The sequence below is a fragment of the Bubalus bubalis genome, chromosome 20, assembly GCF_019923935.1.
Source record: "Bubalus bubalis isolate 160015118507 breed Murrah chromosome 20, NDDB_SH_1, whole genome shotgun sequence".
In the NCBI taxonomy this organism is placed as follows: Eukaryota; Metazoa; Chordata; class Mammalia; order Artiodactyla; family Bovidae; genus Bubalus; species Bubalus bubalis.
The window spans coordinates 26,166,535-26,183,078 of NC_059176.1; the positions used below are offsets into that span (position 1 = coordinate 26,166,535).

The 16,544-nt window shown below is 42.5% G+C and overlaps 1 protein-coding gene across 5 annotated transcripts in view; it reads right to left on the reverse strand.

Annotated features, from left to right (window-relative positions):
- NPAS3 (neuronal PAS domain protein 3) overlaps window positions 1-16,544 on the reverse strand; it is a 964,678-nt gene that overhangs the window by 12,987 nt on the left and 935,147 nt on the right. For all 5 annotated transcript variants that reach the window (XM_025271190.3, XM_025271193.3, XM_044933430.2 and 2 more), the window contains one exon: window positions 14,361-14,467. In XM_025271190.3, the coding sequence (XP_025126975.1) occupies window positions 14,361-14,467 (107 nt within the window). The remainder of the gene's footprint in view (window positions 1-14,360; window positions 14,468-16,544) is intronic.

Genomic DNA, 16,544 nt, shown 5'->3' on the forward strand with positions numbered 1-16,544 from the left:
AAAGGCTTTATTTACTAAAAGACTGATGAGGTGTCACCTTTTTGGGTTCAGGCAGCATGACTCTGGATCTGATTAGGTGCATCTGTGTTTCCTGAGAAGATAAATACAACTTTATTAGGATCCATGATTACATGATATTATTTATCACTCAGGCCAAGGGCCATCTGGCAAAGAGAGGAGACCTCAGTGAGAGACAGGCAGGCCAGGGAAGCTTAGTGAGGAAGTGGTGGTAAAAAGCCTGGGAAGGAGGGGACCCCTGAGGGGTCCCCTGGGGAATCAGGAGCTACTTGAGTGCCTTTACTTAATATGGTCAACACCACAGAGCAGATCCAGGGGCCTGTCACCGTCAGCTCAAGAAGATAAGTTTGACTTAATACATTGATTTGCTCTGGGCCAGCCTGACAAACAGAATTATGAAAAGGGAGACATTCTAGCATGGTGTTAGATCATGACTGTTTGCTGAGGATCAGTGTTTTCTGAATGACACCCCCCATATGTCTATGGAAATCTAGATAACCGGAGATAAGGCTGGGTCTGAGTTAGCTCCTATTCAGTCAGTAAAGTCGTGTCCAACTCATTGCGTCCCATGGACTACAGCACCCCAGGCCTCCCTGTCCTTCACTATCTCCCAGGTTTACTCAAACTCATGTTTAATGAGTCAGTATGCCACCCAACCATCTCATTCTCTGTCGCCCCCTTCTCCTCCTGCCTTCATTCTTTCCCAGCTGCTGCTGCTAAGTTGCTTCAGTTGTGTCCGACTCTGTGTGACCCCATAGACGGCAGCCCACCAGGCTCCCCCGTCCCTGGGATTCTCCAGGCAAGAACACTGGAGTGGGTTGCCATTTCCTTCTCCAATGCGGGAAAGTGAAAAGTGAATGTGAAGTCGCCCAGTCGTGCCCGACTCTTAGCGACCCCATGGACTCCAGTCTACCAGGCTCCTCTGTCCATGGGATTTTCCAGGCCAGAGTACTGGAGTGGGTTGCCATTGCCGTCTCCGAATCTTTCACAGCATCAGGGTCTTTTTCAGTAAGTTGGCTCTTTGCATCATGTGGCCAAAGTGTTGGAGTTTCAGCTTCAGCATCAGTCCTTCCAATAAATATTCAGGGTTGATGTCCTTTAGGATTACATTTAGGTTGATATCCTGGTTTGATCTCTTTGCTGTCTAAGGGACAGTTAGCTCCTACTATATGAAATGTTGACCACAAGATCACCTCAGTGCTTTTGTTTTTCCAGAGGACCTATAAAAGAGGTCACAGTGGAATTTTGCTTCTTTTAAAATGAACAGGGAATAATTTTTGCTTGAGGCTCTAGAACATAAATGTATGATTTGTGGATGAAGTTTCCTTTTTTTTTTTTAAATCGTACTAGCAAATCAGTTGGATCATTCCAGCTGTGCCAGAGGCAGGATCTGACAGCTTTTCCTGAGCTCATGTGGTTCTAATCAGCTCAAGAAGAAAAGCCACCTTGGTGCCAGTTTGAGAGGGATTTTTAGTTTGTAGTAAGTTAGACAACTTGATAAACACAAAAACTTTCTCAATTCTCACTAATCTAGGGCTGTTATTTTTATTTTGGGATTCTAGCTTTAAATAATGGAGAGAAATGAGAGACTGTTTTAGTCTATTTTACAAAATCCCTTTCGTGGAGAAAAACAGAAATAAGCATGATGTAAGTTACTTGATATGGGCTTTGCAGATGCCTCAGCGGTAAAGAATCTGCCTGCCAATGCAGAAGACACGGGTTCGATCCCTGGGTGAGGAAGATCCCCAGGAGAAGGAAATGGCAACCCACTGCAGTGTTCTTGCCTGGACAGTCCCATGGAGTCCAGGGGAGCCTGGTGGGCTACAGTCCATGGTGTCACAAATAGTAGGACATGTCTAAGCACGAATACATGAAGTTATTTGATACAGAAGTCCTTAAAAAATAGTTAATTGTCCCTTGAAAAGAGATAGATACTCAACAAACCCATGAGCCCAGGAGAACATTCATAACAATATGCTCAAACTATAAAGAGAAGAAACCGAGAGAGAGGAATATTCATGTGGATCATATTTTTAGTCTTACTCCATGATATGGTCTGAGTACTTCTAAAACGTAACCTGGCATCTTCTCTTTAATTAATCACAAAGTTTATTTTTGCTGTCCAAACTTTTTGGTAGAGCAGCCTATGTGTGCCTACTGAACTCAATGATCACATCATAACATTTCCAGAACGATGTCCTTAAAATTGGGCAATAAGAATTAATCTTTTTTTTTTTTTAATTTCTAAGTATTTATTTTTGGCTATGCTGGGTCTTCATTGCTGTGCTTAGGCTTTCTCCAGTTGTGCTGCACGGGCTTCTCATTGCGTTGGCTTCTCTGCAGAACGTGGGTTCTCAAGCATAGGCTCAGTAGTTGTGGTACACAGGCTTAGTTGCCCCGTGGCACGTGGGATCTTCCCAGACCAGGGATGGAACCCGTGTCCTCTGCATTGGCAGGCAGATTCTTAACCACCAGAGTACCAGGGAAGTCCAGGGATTAATTTTTATTTAAGGATCTCGAAACACTGAAATGGCCTTGTCTTAGGTTTTGGAGGGTAAGCGTGAAGACCAGGGAGGCTGAGTGTGTAAATTTCCCAGATGCCCTTACAGTCTTGGCTGGTCCCAGGCATAACTGTGGACGCCTCTGCTGCTGCATGAGAACATGCTCTTTCAAGCTCCAAAGTCTTGCTTTCAGCTGCTATGGCTCAGCTCTGAGAAAAACCAAGAAGCCATCCCTAGGGCTGTCCCATCTTCCAAGCTACAGATGCCTTTGAGTTACAGACTGTGCTCTGCAGGACAGGGCTGACCCCACATTTGTGAGAAGAAGCTATCAGAGACAAGGAGAGACTTAGATCTTCCTGGTTGAACCATTCCAGCCCTGCTCATCTGACGATTTTTGTCTCTTAAGTGTCAAAATATCACCCGCCTCTAATTATGAAGGAAATGGCGAATGTAGTTCAAAGAAAAATGTGGTGGGTTTATGTTTTAGAACATGTGACTTTTTACATCACCTATGTATTTTATGCCCAAAGATGGGATGCTCAGCTCGATTGACTATCTTTTTAAAAAACCACCCAGTCTCTTGGTTTGCACTTAGTGACAGGCATACAAGAAATGTCCTACTTGTAGAGAAAACGTCCCCACCCCACCCCCAACCCTCTTCAAATCCGACGAGCTCTTGCCAGAGTGCACAACCATGGCTCTGCACACAGTGACCAACAGAGGGATTTCAGTGTTCCCGGGGAAAACTGTCCACATAGACTGATGATTGAAAGGACATAAAGGAAGCCTGTGTCTGTGGCAGCAACATAACTCTCTTAGTAAATCAAAACAAATCAGTCCAAGTTTGCCTTCAGAAATATGGAGGAAAAAAGAGAACATGCTCTCTTCCTGTTGGGCCGTTCTACAAAATCAAAGCCAAAGATTCTAAATAGTGAGTTACTTGTGCCTTCAAAAGAAGGAAGCAGTCTAATTCAGTTTGAAGAGGAGATGAAGAACACATCTCAAAAGCGGTCTTTTAGCAGAGTATTGCACAAAAGGACGTTTTAGAGGTTTGCATATGCATTGAAAAGCTGCAGTACTTGGTGTATTCAGGTAAGTATAGAATCAATAGGAAATGGTGAGATCATCGGGGAGTTCACACTGGACATTCACACAGCTGGACAAAGAGCTTCATTATCACCATGGTGATATGGGGATGCATCTGCGGCAAGGCTCACCCTGCACCCCCACCCCCGCCCTTGAGCTACCTTCATCAATGGCTGCAGAGAATGGGGAGTGGGGAAGTGGGGGGCTTTCTGCTAGAAACTCAAAAATTATTTTTGACTTCACTAATGTGGAGAGCATGGAAAGCTGGGGGTGTGCTAGAATCGCACTTTTGACTTAATACCACAGTTGGGTGCTTAGCTATAGCCACTAGTTTTCTTTCTACATTCACAAAACTGGCAGATGAAACATGAAAAAGAATACTGACTCTTTAATCTCTGCTTCTCCACCTAAGGCCCAAGGCAGGCTGACAGGGAACTTCATTCTGGAAACAGGACTTTTTTTTTTTTAATTCTGGATTACTTTTTCCTCTGCTTTTGAAAACTGTGGGATATAGGGGAATGAACCTGACATAGACTTAAAACAAGAACAAGTTTCTTTATCTAAAAAGTTATAGTCCTTGATGCTTACAGGAAGGTCATTTTCAAAACCCACAAGAGAAACAGTGTTAGAGCCAGGAACAGTGCACTGAGTGCTTTATTTACTTGCAATAGAGACAGTTTTTTCATTTAGAACTGCTCCAGGATCAAGCAAGGCTTTGATGCCATGCAGACTTTCCTATAGATTTTGCAATTAGTGAGCTGGATGTCTTAAATAGCAGGCATCCACGAATTGGTTTTTAGTTTTTTTGTAAATTTATGTGCCGAGCAATATTTGGTCAAGTTTAACAATATTTGATACTTAATGTGAGTTAGAGCTTAAGGACAGAAGGCCGTGCGTGTGTGGATGGTCTGTGAATGACTGTGCATCATCTATGGATTTTCCCCCTAATACCATAATGACAGGCCCTGCTTCAATCGCTATCTGTGTGATTTATAACCTCAGAAGAGGTTTTTTTTTTTTCCTGTAACACCGCCGATGGATAGATTTTTATTAACTGTTAATATCGAATCATGCAGAAAACTTTTCATTGATTGAAAACATGTCAATTAGTAAAATTTAAAAAATAAATTCCCCTTTTGTTGATCGTAACGTGCAGAACTGGAGACCAAGGCTTTAACATGGAGAGGATCATGTTCTAGGACTGGAAATCAAAGTAATGGTTGGCAAGAATGACATCTGAGATCTTAGATTTTTTTTTTTTTTTTTTTTTGGTTTCAGTCCAACCAGGGAGTTTTAGTACTCTTTATTCCTGCTTTTCTTGACCTGGGACACTTAAGAATAGAGTATTTTTTAGCCCCCATACCATCTTTTTGGGTGGGGGTTTCTTATATAAGGAACACTGAACTCTTCAGCATGGAATTAAGGTTTGTGACCAGGAAATCAGGAAAACAGTGAATTTATTCACTCATCCAAGAAATGATGTTGCTGAAAGTGACTTTGGTGCCAACACTGGGGGACAGCAAAGGAAGCAGAGCCTGTTGCCCGCCTGTCCTCCTGTCTGAGTCTCAGGTGGTCCCGGAAATTTCGTTTCCCTTCCCGGGCACTGACTGAGGTTTGGAATGTGATGAAACCTTGGACCTCGAGATTCAGGGGGAAGTCTCTCAACCATGGAAGACTGTTGAAAAAGTTTTCTGTCTTCTGAAAGTAAGGATTTGCCTCTCTTTGCCTTTAAACAGGAGACAGATGCTTATCAGTCACTTTCACTAACAAGTTTATCACAAGGATGACTCATGGAAAGGGGAGGCCCGTGAATACACAGCGGGTCCATCCTGGCTTGGGTGAATTCTTCACTTCCTTTAAAAATGCAAATGAAGTACTGGGATGTAGGGAGACCTACAGAAAGGTAAACGATGAGGTGAATCTTGTAGTCAGGTTTGTTTTATGTCTCTGGCAGATCCTGTGTTTCAAGATACAGTTACTTCACTAAGTCTGCTATCTCTACCAAGAAATATCTAAGTGGTGAGGCATAGGTATGGAGAGACGAGTGTTCCATAAAATCGGGACTATTTAAAGGAGCTTAGGCACATTTCACCTGTTCACCTGTTCTGTTAAATTGTCAGAAATCCTGGTGCTTCATTGTGAAAGCATTACAGATTCTCCCAGGTGCGCTCATCATTGATTGTCCTCTGAATAGCAAATCTGCTGCTGCTTTTTGAGTAAAAGGACTCTCATTTGGGGCTCTATGTGTGGTGGGCCTCCACCATGCCTCAGGGAGATAAACCGTGATTGTTTAAACCAGCCATGGTAATTCCATCCAGTGCGTGGCGAGGCTGGGGCATTTGATGAAGCGCTGGACAATGAGACTTTCCTGGAGAGCCTCCAGGGATATTTTCTTTCAGAAAATGAACAGAAAGTAGCAGCTGACCCTCTCCTGACTTTGGACACTGTCCGATGAGGCACATTTATTGGCGGAACTACAGTTGTCCTTTGATCACGGAGGGAAAGTGAAGATGATTACAAAGAAAGTTTATGTCATTTTTACTTGGGTTTTCTGTTACTTCCATAGGTGGGTTCTGGTGTCGCCCCAAGAACTCAAGGAGGCCAGAGAGGGGATGGGCGTTCACAAAGAGGTTCAAATCACCTGCTCCTTAGTCAACCCTATATTAATGGGAAAACATTGTATGCTCAACACATATGCAAATTAAATCCTGTGTTGCTCATTTGTGTTTTAATCGAAAAGTTTGAAGGTTTTTTGGGAGGTATGCAGGGTGTCATTAAATCTATATTTCAAGCAAAATAATTAAAAAAATACAATGTCATCTTGTCCTTTATTTTGTAAGAAGTAATGGAATTAGTTTTATTTAAGATACTTGAGTTTGCTTAAAATAGATGATTTAGAAGTATTTTTTTTTTTTTTTTGGATAGTGCTTTACAACAGCAATGGGCTCATTTCTCTCAAATATCAGGTGTTTCTTTTTATGATAATAAAAAGCAGCTACTAATTGAAATAGTAATAAGGAAAACTCCAGGAATCCATGTTAGAATTGCATTCAGTTCAGTTCAGTTCAGTAGCTCAGTCTTGTCCGACTCTTTGCGACGCCATGAATTGCAGCACGCCAGGCCTCCCTGTCCATCACCAACTCCCGGAGTTCACCCAGACTCATTTCCATAGTCAGTGATGCCATCCAGCCATCTCATCCTCTGTCGTCCCCTTTTCCTCCTGCCCCCAATCCGTCCCAGCATCAGAGTATTTTCCAATGAGTCAACTCTTCACATGAGGTGGCCAAAGTCCTGGAGTTTCAGCTTTAGCATCATTCCTTCCAAAGAAATCCCAGGGCTGATCTTTAGAATGGACTGGTTGGATCTCCTTGCAGTCCAAAGGACTCTCAAGAGTCTTCTCCAATTCCACAGTTCAAAAGCATCAATTCTTTGGCGCTCAGCTTTCTTCACAGTCCAATTCTCACATCCATACTTGACCACTGGAAAAACCATAGCCTTGACTAGATGGACATTTGTTGGCAAATAATGTCTCTGCTTTTCAATATGCTATCTAGGTTGGTCATAACTTTTCTTCCAAGGAGTAAGCGTCTTTTAATTTCATGGCTGCAGTCACCATCTGCAGTGATTTTGGAGCCCCAAAAAATAAAGTCTGACACTGTTTCCACTGTTTGCCCATCTATTTGCCATGAAGTGATGGGACCAGATGCCATGATCTTCGTTTTCTGAATGTTGAGCTTTAAGCCAACTTGTTCACTCTCCACTTTCACTTTCATCAAGAGGCTTTTTAGTTCCTCTTCACTTTCTGCCATAAGGGTGGTGTCATCTGCATATCTGAGGTTATTGATATTTCTCCCGGCAATCTTGATTCCAGCTTGTGCTTCTTCCAGCCCAGTGTTTCTCATGATGTACTCTGCATATAACTTAAATAAGCAGGGTGACAATATACAGCCTTGACTCAACTCCTTTTCCTATTTGGAACCAGTCTGTTGTTCCATGTCCAGTTCTAACTGTTGCTTCCTGACCCACATATAGGTTTCTCAAGAGGTAGGTCAGGTGGTCTGGTATTCCCATCTCTTTCAGAATTTTCTACAGTTTATTGTGATCCACACACTCAAAGGCTTTGGCATAGTCAATAAAGCAGAAATAGATGTTTTTCTGGAACTCTCTTGCTTTTTCAATGATCCAGCAGATGTTGGCAATTTGATCTCTGGTTCCTCTGCCTTTTCTAAAACCAGCTTGAACATCTGGAAGTTCATGGTTCACAAATTGCTGAAGCCTGGCTTGGAGAATTTTGAGCATTACTTTACTAGCCTGTGAGATGAGTGAAATTGTGTGGTAGTTTGAGCATTCTTTGGCATTGCCTTTCTTTGGGATTGGAATGAAAATGGACCTTTTCCAGTCCTGTGGCCACTGCTGAGTTTTCCAAATTTGCTGGCATATTGAGTGCAGCACTTTCACAGCATCATCTTTCAGGATTTCAAATAGCTCAACTGGAATGCCATCACCTCCACTCGCTTTGTTCGTAGTGATGCTTTCTAAGGCCCACTTAATTTCACATTCCAGGATGTCTGGCTCTAGGTGAGTGATCACACCATCATGATTATCTTGGTCATCAAGATCTTTTTTGTACAGTTCTTCTGTGTATTCTTGCCACCTCTTCTTAATATCTTCTGTTAGGTCCATACCATTTCTGTCCTTTATTGAGCCCATCTTTGCATGAAATGTTCCCTTGGCATCTCTAATTTTCTTGAAGAGATCTCTAGTCTTTCCCATTCTGTTGTTTTCCTCGATTTCTTTGCATTGATCACTGAGGAAGGCTTTCTTATCTCTTCTTGCTATTCTTTGGAACTCTGGATTCAGATGCTTATATCTTTCCTTTTCTCCTTTGCTTTTCACTTCTCTTCTTTTCACAGCTATTTGTAAGGCCTCCCCAGACAGCCATTTTGCTTTTCTGCATTTCTTTTCCATGGGGATGGTCTTGATCCCTGTCTCCTGTACAATGTCACGAACCTCAGTCCATAGTTCATCAGGCACTCTATCTAACAGATTTAGGCCCTTAAATCTATTTCTCACTTCCACTGTATAATCATAGGGGATTTGATTTAGGTCATACCTGAATGGTCTAGTGGTTTTCCCTACTGTCTTCAATTTAAGTCTGAATTTGGCAATAAGGAGTTCATGGTCTGAGCCACAGTCAGCTCCTGGTCTTGTGTTTGCTGACTGTATAGAGCTTCTCCATCTTTGGCTGCAAAGAATATAATCAATTATATAACAATTATAATAACTTATTGTCTGTAGTAAATACTCGCAAATGTTAGATGACCTTGAACAGGGAAAATATGACTGTCCTATTCACACATCAAGTACCTAGACAAATATTAACCTGGGGAAAAAACTGACGTTTGCTTACAAGTTGGCAGTTACTACCATCTCTACCCTATTAACTTTCTCCGCTGATACTCAAAACTTTATATGCTTATAAAGAAGTTGAACTCTTAATCGAGTTATCACGCTTGTTTCATTTGAACACTGATTGAGATTCCCTCAGAGCCATTTGACTATTCACATTTTTACTACTATTAATAAAATTCACCTCTTGGAGGGGGGATAAATGAACTCCTTAAGATCACTAGTTGATCTGTATTTTACTCCATGTAAAACAATGCCTTCTAAATACCAGTGAGGTCAGTACTTCTCAAACTTTTACATGAATGTTAGTCAGCTAGGGATCCTTTGTTAACTGCATGTTTGGACTCAGTAAACCTAAGGCTTGGCCTGAAATTTGGCATTTCTAGAATGCAATGGAGCAGTGGCACCCAGCTGGTGGGCTGGCCCTTGCTGGTCTCTGTTCTCTCTGTGTGCCTGACCTGGGACTTAAAAACCCAAATCAGCACTTGCCAAAAAAAAAAAAAAGGTGTAAAGTAATAATACTAATTCGCTCCTGCATAAAAGCCTGACTTAATTTTGTCTCCGTGTGACAATCTTTTTAGTTAATGGACAGGCTAGGCTGACTTGGCTTCTGAAAAAAGGCAGACGTGCCAGCTATTACATGCATTTCCTTTCATGTGAATTTTCATATTCATATGGAAGAAGAGGAAAAAACTCATTTGCTTTGGCGGGGGGAACGTCCAGCCAGTGATCAGGTGGCAGCTAAATCCCTGAAGACCCAGCCTTGGAAAAATCTAAGATCAGAAAATACATCCCCTGTGCCATCTCCACATGGCCCACCCAGCAAACTCTACACCTTCCCTCCTTCCTTCACTCGAGCCTTCCTCTACTGCAGGCAATGGCTGCATACCCAAATCAACAATTCAATTCCCCCTTTGTTTGTGTGGCAGATGACAAATGCATGCAGGGCATCTTGTGTTTCCTAGGCAGGCAGGGCACTTACTTTGATTGATGCTCGGTTGTGGAAAAAAATGAGCTGGGAAGGAATTACAATGGAGGGCCTGCAGACTGGAAGGGGGTATACTAATTAGTCCTGCATTAAGCAGTCGGCTTGCATTTGGCGATGAGACGCCTTCAGGAGGGAAGTGTAGGGGTTATTGATGCAAAACAGCATGGAATGCATTATGCCAGGTAGCTGTGTATTCGTTTTGTTCGGAAGTATAGAATTTTGTAATTAAGAAAGAAACAGGCTACTGTATTTTTTTTAACACCTCCCCAATGCATTGGGTAGGTGGTGCTTTTTAACTTGAATGATCTCATAGACAAGCTGGAAGTCCTCCTCTCTTTCTGAAATAACTCTGCCAGAGTTTTCTCATCCTGGGCCCAGTTCTAGGAAGGGAAAACTGATGCCACTTCTATACTTTCGAGCTCCTTTTTCCTCCCCTAAAGCTCCACTGCTGCAGAGCCTTGAGCCTTGCTGCTGGGACACATTGTAATGAAGAGAAAGGAAGTTTTCCCCTCAGGCCACTCTTTCCAGGTTTTAAGAGTCGTTGCTGATGTGACCCGGGAAGAACCCTAAGGATATCTCAAGGCAAAAGGAGCATCTTCTGTAGACAGGGACGAAAGCACAACACGAGGCATGTTTCTCTGGATAGCACTCATGGTTTGCCCTTCCGTTTACTGGACTGTAGGCAGAGGCACAGCAGGGGAGGGTCGAGCCATTCCTATAGGTAAGGGGAGTGTGTGACTCCAGGGTGACATGGCACTAAGGACCGCAGCCCACCAGGCTCTTCGGTCCATGGGGATTCTCTAGGCAAGAATATTGGAGTGGGTTGCCATGCCCTTCTCGAGGGGATCTTCCCAACCAAGGGATAGAACCTGAGTCTCTTATATCTCCTGCATTGGCAGGCGGGTTCTTCACCACTAACGCCACCTTGGAACCCTGGAAAGTTTCAGGGTGATAGGCAAAGGGGCTGCAATCATTGCTAATGTGGATGATTTAAAGTTCAAACTTTAAAATGTTGATTTGCTCAATTTGGCCTGAAGAATCAATGAAGCTGGGTTCAGTGACTCCAGTGAGGTGGCATAAAGAAGGAAGTGTCACACAGGTGTTTGGCACAGTGTGACGGAAGAGGACCTAAACTCCCGTGGTTTTGTCATTTCACTAACCCACTGTATTGGTGTATATAATGTAATTCTTAGTGATTCTTCATGTTGGAACCCAGTGACCTCTCGGGTGTCTCATGTGAACCTAGTGGCAGAGTAAATGGTCCAAAGTTTTTTGGTTCACTTTACAGAGGTGTCAAATCCTGGTGCAGCTGAGATTTCCTTTTACTTTTCTTATTCTAGAAACAAGCTCATCTATAGATTTACAGTTGCCTATGCTAGGAAAATAGATCTGAGTGATAAAGATAGCATTTTGAGTTATCAAAGGCTGTCAAGTCTTTTTTTTTTTTTTTTTTAAAGTTTTATCCATAAACTGGAGCATAAGACAGATCTCAAAATATCAGAAGTAAGATCAGATGACTACAACCTGCCTTTCATGGACAGAGCCAGGAATTGTGCCAATAGCTTTAGGAGGAAAAGCTAAATAGTTAATGTGGTTTATTTTTTAACCATCCCTTTGTTTTAGAATTCTATCTTATTCTTGAGCTGATTCCATGTCACCATGACCTTCTCCTGCCAAGAAGGCACAGTTGAGGCATCGTTCAGTAATAGCCTAGGGCTCTGGACAAGCAAGATGCTGGGCTGGCTTTTTGCCTTTTCTTCCAGTGTTTACACAACCAAGACTTATTACATGCTCTGTCATTTTGTTACTGGGCTGGCTTTGGTTTGAGAATTAGGTAAACATCAGACATTCCATCACACAGTTTTAGACTCAATCTTACTTTATAATGATGTTAATGTTTATTGTACAAAGCGAGATGCATTTGTATATTTTAGCATTTTATTTCAGTCACCGAATGCAAAACCTGACACTGGCATCGGTTTGATTTGTGTGTGTGTGTGATTGAAGATATTAAGCACTACAAGAACGCTGAAATTTCAATCTGATTAGGATCAAAATTCTTCAGGATCAAAACACTCCTTTTTCCTCCCCCTACAGTTTTACTAATTGTGTGCTACTTGACATTGTGGAGTTATTCCACCGCGTGATAGCTAAATATGTGAAGTGTATTTTACTGTGCTGAATTATCAGCTCATTCTATTTGTTTTTCATGCGTTTAAGGTTATTAAAAGAACTTAAAATTAGAAGTCATGTGTATAAGAGTTGAAAGACTGAACTCAATCATTGTTAGCAGACAAAATCATAAAGCAATAGCCAGTATGTCAATATCAAGTAATGAAAAAAAAATCACAGAATTTGAAAGCATACCTTCTGTGTTTATTAGTTGGCAAGATACCAGGAAAATTAGGATACTAGCACAATACTGAATGGTGGACGGAGTTGTTTATTTTCAGCACGCTCAAATTATTCCAGGTACTGAAAACGAGATAAAAGTAGATCGGAAAGGATGGCTTCAAATGTATTTGTTGGAGACCTTTGCTTTATGGGAAGAAATGAACTGCCCTGGCTCACTGTTCCTGAGGAATTGTATTTCTTCAAGCTGTAAATCAAATCCCAGAGAGATAGCATGACGTTTTCCAAATAATAATGGAGGATGACAAAGTTCTTTTTTGTCAGCATCAGGTTTCTGAATTTAGACCTCGATTAAGATTCCAGAATGGAAAAGCACCACCGCCCCACCCCCCACCCCCCTGCCAAATCCACGTACACGCACATGGTCTATGACTGTGTCTTACAAACATGCGTTCATTTTAAAAGTCTGAATCTCTGGCATATCTGCATCACAAAATATACTCACAGCTTCCTCCAAAGATCCTGATTTTTCTCCATTTTCTCTAAATTCCCAGCTACAAAGAACCCGATGTTTCTTTTCAGGAAATAGCATCATTTTTTTCCCCTCAATTAATTGAAGAACCATCTGCTCCTGTGATACCCGACACCCATTTGTTCTCAGCAACAAGTGGGCTCCCTAAATCCCTGGGGAGCCATACCAAGGCATGCACTCAGGGTTGGGAGTAGAATCTGCCAGAGCTGCCTCGCAGACAGCCTTTTCCCAGAGACACAGCACATTCAGAACTTGACACTGACCTCACTCCCATGCCAGTGCTGCTAATGCAGGATTCAACACACAGTGCGAGATGCTCACACTCTGAGACTCCGGCTAGCTTACTGTCTCTCCATCATGCTTCTGAAGATCTCAGTTTGAAACGAGTCAACAACTGCAAAGGGCCAGAGAGAGCTCAAACAGCTGTCCTCAACCATGGCCAGAAAGGGAAGACAACATTAACACAGAGGCCACCTGGCTGATCTTACTACATAAAAGCTTCCGTTTCAAGCTGAACCATCTCATTTGTGCCCCCTTGCATGCATTTAAAACCAGAGTTCAGAACTGGGTTTAGAACCTTCTAGGAATGTAGATGGCAGAGCCCTCATCTTCTAGGAAGAGTCTACGGAATGGTCATAAAAAGGCCCTCTCATTGGAAAAGAGAGCTTCTTCCTAAGAGGGCCACGGTGCCTCCCGATGGGACTTGAGATGCCTTGCACTCACAGTGAAAACAGCCCCTTGAAGTATGATGAGGGAAAAGTACATGAGGATGCTGGTGTGTGAGTCACTGTGTGGACCCAGCGGAGCTCTGCTGGCCCGGCTTTGCTTAAACGCCCACAAAAGGTGCCTTGGAGGTGAGCCTGCTGGTCAGGAGCTGGGAACCAGACTCAAAGAGCTGAGATGACTTTCGCCCTTCCAAGAGACGGGACATGGAGGTACCCGCCTCTCTAAATAGCCCTCTTTGTAGAAATACAGTGAAAAGTCAGCGCCTTTGAGAGCTGCAGTATCCACACTCTGCCCCTCCCCTCCCCCCCCATCCCAGGTCTGTGGCGAGTCAAGTAGGAAATTTTATGAGGCTCTGGCCTAGCTGAACTTGTCTTTTCCCACGTCTATTTTGAAACAGAGACCACAAATTTCAGAGTGGAAGTAGCTCTAGAAAATGAAAGGGTCGAGAAGGCACTTAAGACAAAGGTCCCCCCATCACATCATGGGAGAGAGCACGCAGGAGACCACGAAATCCGGGGTGAGCACCTACAGATCCAGCAATTTCTCCAGGCCCCGAGATCCAGTTTTCAATCTAATTCCAATACAAGTTGAAGTGATTTATGTCTCACTTTTTCTCACTGTGCACTGACAGTCATCTCAAATGTGCACGAGATGTGAAGGGAGAAATTGGCATGGAAACAAACAAAAAAAAAAGCATCCAGGAGAGAGGACCCCAGCTGGGCTGTCCCTGCGCACCGGAGGTACTTACAGTCCAAGTGACTGTGCCTGATGCCCTCGACATCTTCGGCGTGGATGAAGTGGTAGCATCTCTTCCCTACAATGTCTACGGGGGTCAGATCCATATAATCACTAATCCTACAAAGAGAAAAATACAGGCTGGAAATCAGAAGCAAGGGAAATATACAAATAGTTCAGTGACTTAGAAACAGATCTACTGACAATTTTCCTTGTACCAGGGTACCTGTGAGGACTTGGCACTGAGGGAAAACCCCTTTTAGATAAAATTAATTTTCTTTAACATGTAACAGTCCTTTTCTGAAGCCAGAAATGCGCTGGATCAAGCAGTTGTGTTGAAATAATTAACTAGGTTTTTCTTTTTTTCTTTAGTTTCGGAATATGCATTTAGACAACATAATTCCATGAAATTATTGAGAATCAGTAACAATACGAGATCCTCATTAGAGGCTAAGATAATTCAAGGTTACATAATAAAATAAAAACATGTTATGTTTATACCAAATGATTAGAGACACCTTTCATTTAAACAGATTGGTCTTCTATTGGGTATTTCCATGAAAAAAGGCTTCGACTGCTTCTTGGCACAAAATCCAAATTGGCATTTCAAGGGATATAATTTAAATGCTGAGACATACAGATGCCTGGGGGTATTATCTTTTTTTGTCTGAGTCATTTGAGAGCTCAGCTCTCACTCCTAGCCCTTTTAACTGGGACTTTGTGGTGGATTCCACACGGAAACTTTTAAACAATTTCGGCAGCTCTGCTGGGTTTGTGCTCGACTGTACATGTGTGTAAGCCTCTGTCATTGATTGTCCAGACGCCAATGTCCTCAGGCAGGAGCACAGAAAAATAGAACAAAAATTGGAAAACACGTTGAGGGGTGTGGAATCTGCCTGGTTTACACAAACGCGCCGAAATGCTGCTTCTCTTCCTCCCTGTCCAAGTTCAGGTTCATTTTCGTCCGTCCCAGAGAGAATTTATCTCTTGTTTAATTGATTCTCTTTACTGCCCCTGTGCTTTTTATGTTTTATGACTTATCAAATATTAAGTGAATCTTTAGCTATGACACCTTGAAGAAACCTGTGAGAGCGCTGCAGGGGGAATGAAATCTGACCCCCAAAGGCAAGGAAATAAGAAACCAAACCAAACCAGGATAATATGGGATATAATGAAAATACCCTACCCAGGGAGTGAATTTCTCAGTATCTAGCAATTTAAATCATATCTTTGGCCAAAATAGAATTCTTGGAGTGTTTTCTCACGAGTCCTTGGTTTTCTGGTATAAAACGGATCAGCTGGTGTTTTCCTAAAACCATTAGTTGCTTTCCAAGCACAGTTCATACCCCCTTTCTGCAAACGAGTGAATAAGGATGTCATTAAAGGCCCTCATTCCCTCCATGGTGTTTCTGGAATTTGCTGGATCCTCTGAAAGCATCAGAGGTTGGCTTTGCCCAAGGCTGTCCCGGGATTCTGAGGAGAGTCCAGGAGAGGCCCCTGTTTTCTAGTTAGCAATTCCCTAAGTAAACAATGAACCCTGGGGAAAGACACCCAGTTCTTTAGGGAAGAGAGTTCTTTAGTTTACTTTTTATTTGAACGAAATCCTTCAAAACAATGGAAACACTTCTATGTACTCCCAGAGCCTATTATCAAGGTGAATGTGATGAGCTCCGTGTTCAAAGACCTCTTCATCTATGTGTAGAAAACCCTAGACCAGTCTGACAACCTGTATATCAGGATCAAAATCCTGATGGCAACCTATATTCTGAGACCCAGTTTCCTCATCTGTGAAACAACTTCAGAGGCTGGTGAGGGTACTAATGAATGAAATGATGTGAATGTAGCATGGTGCCGGGCACACAAGATATGCTGTTCTCTCAGATTAAATATGCAATTACTTCTAACAGGGGTCCTTTTAAATAATTACTGTCATCTTCAGTAGGGAAATAATGCTGTATTATACTGGCTAATAAGGGGTTGTGGAAAAAAAGACATGTTTTAATGGGAGGAAAGATACATGAAGTGGGCCATAGAAAGTGATCTCAATTACTAGAGTGGCACCATCAGGCACCCAAGTCCATGCAGTGCATCAAAAGAATTAATCAACCTGTGACCACAGGCCTGAGAATTAAGTGATGGCTTAAGGATTTCTGGGAGCTAGGTAAATGAGATGAGGCTTCATTATTTTTTTTTTTTT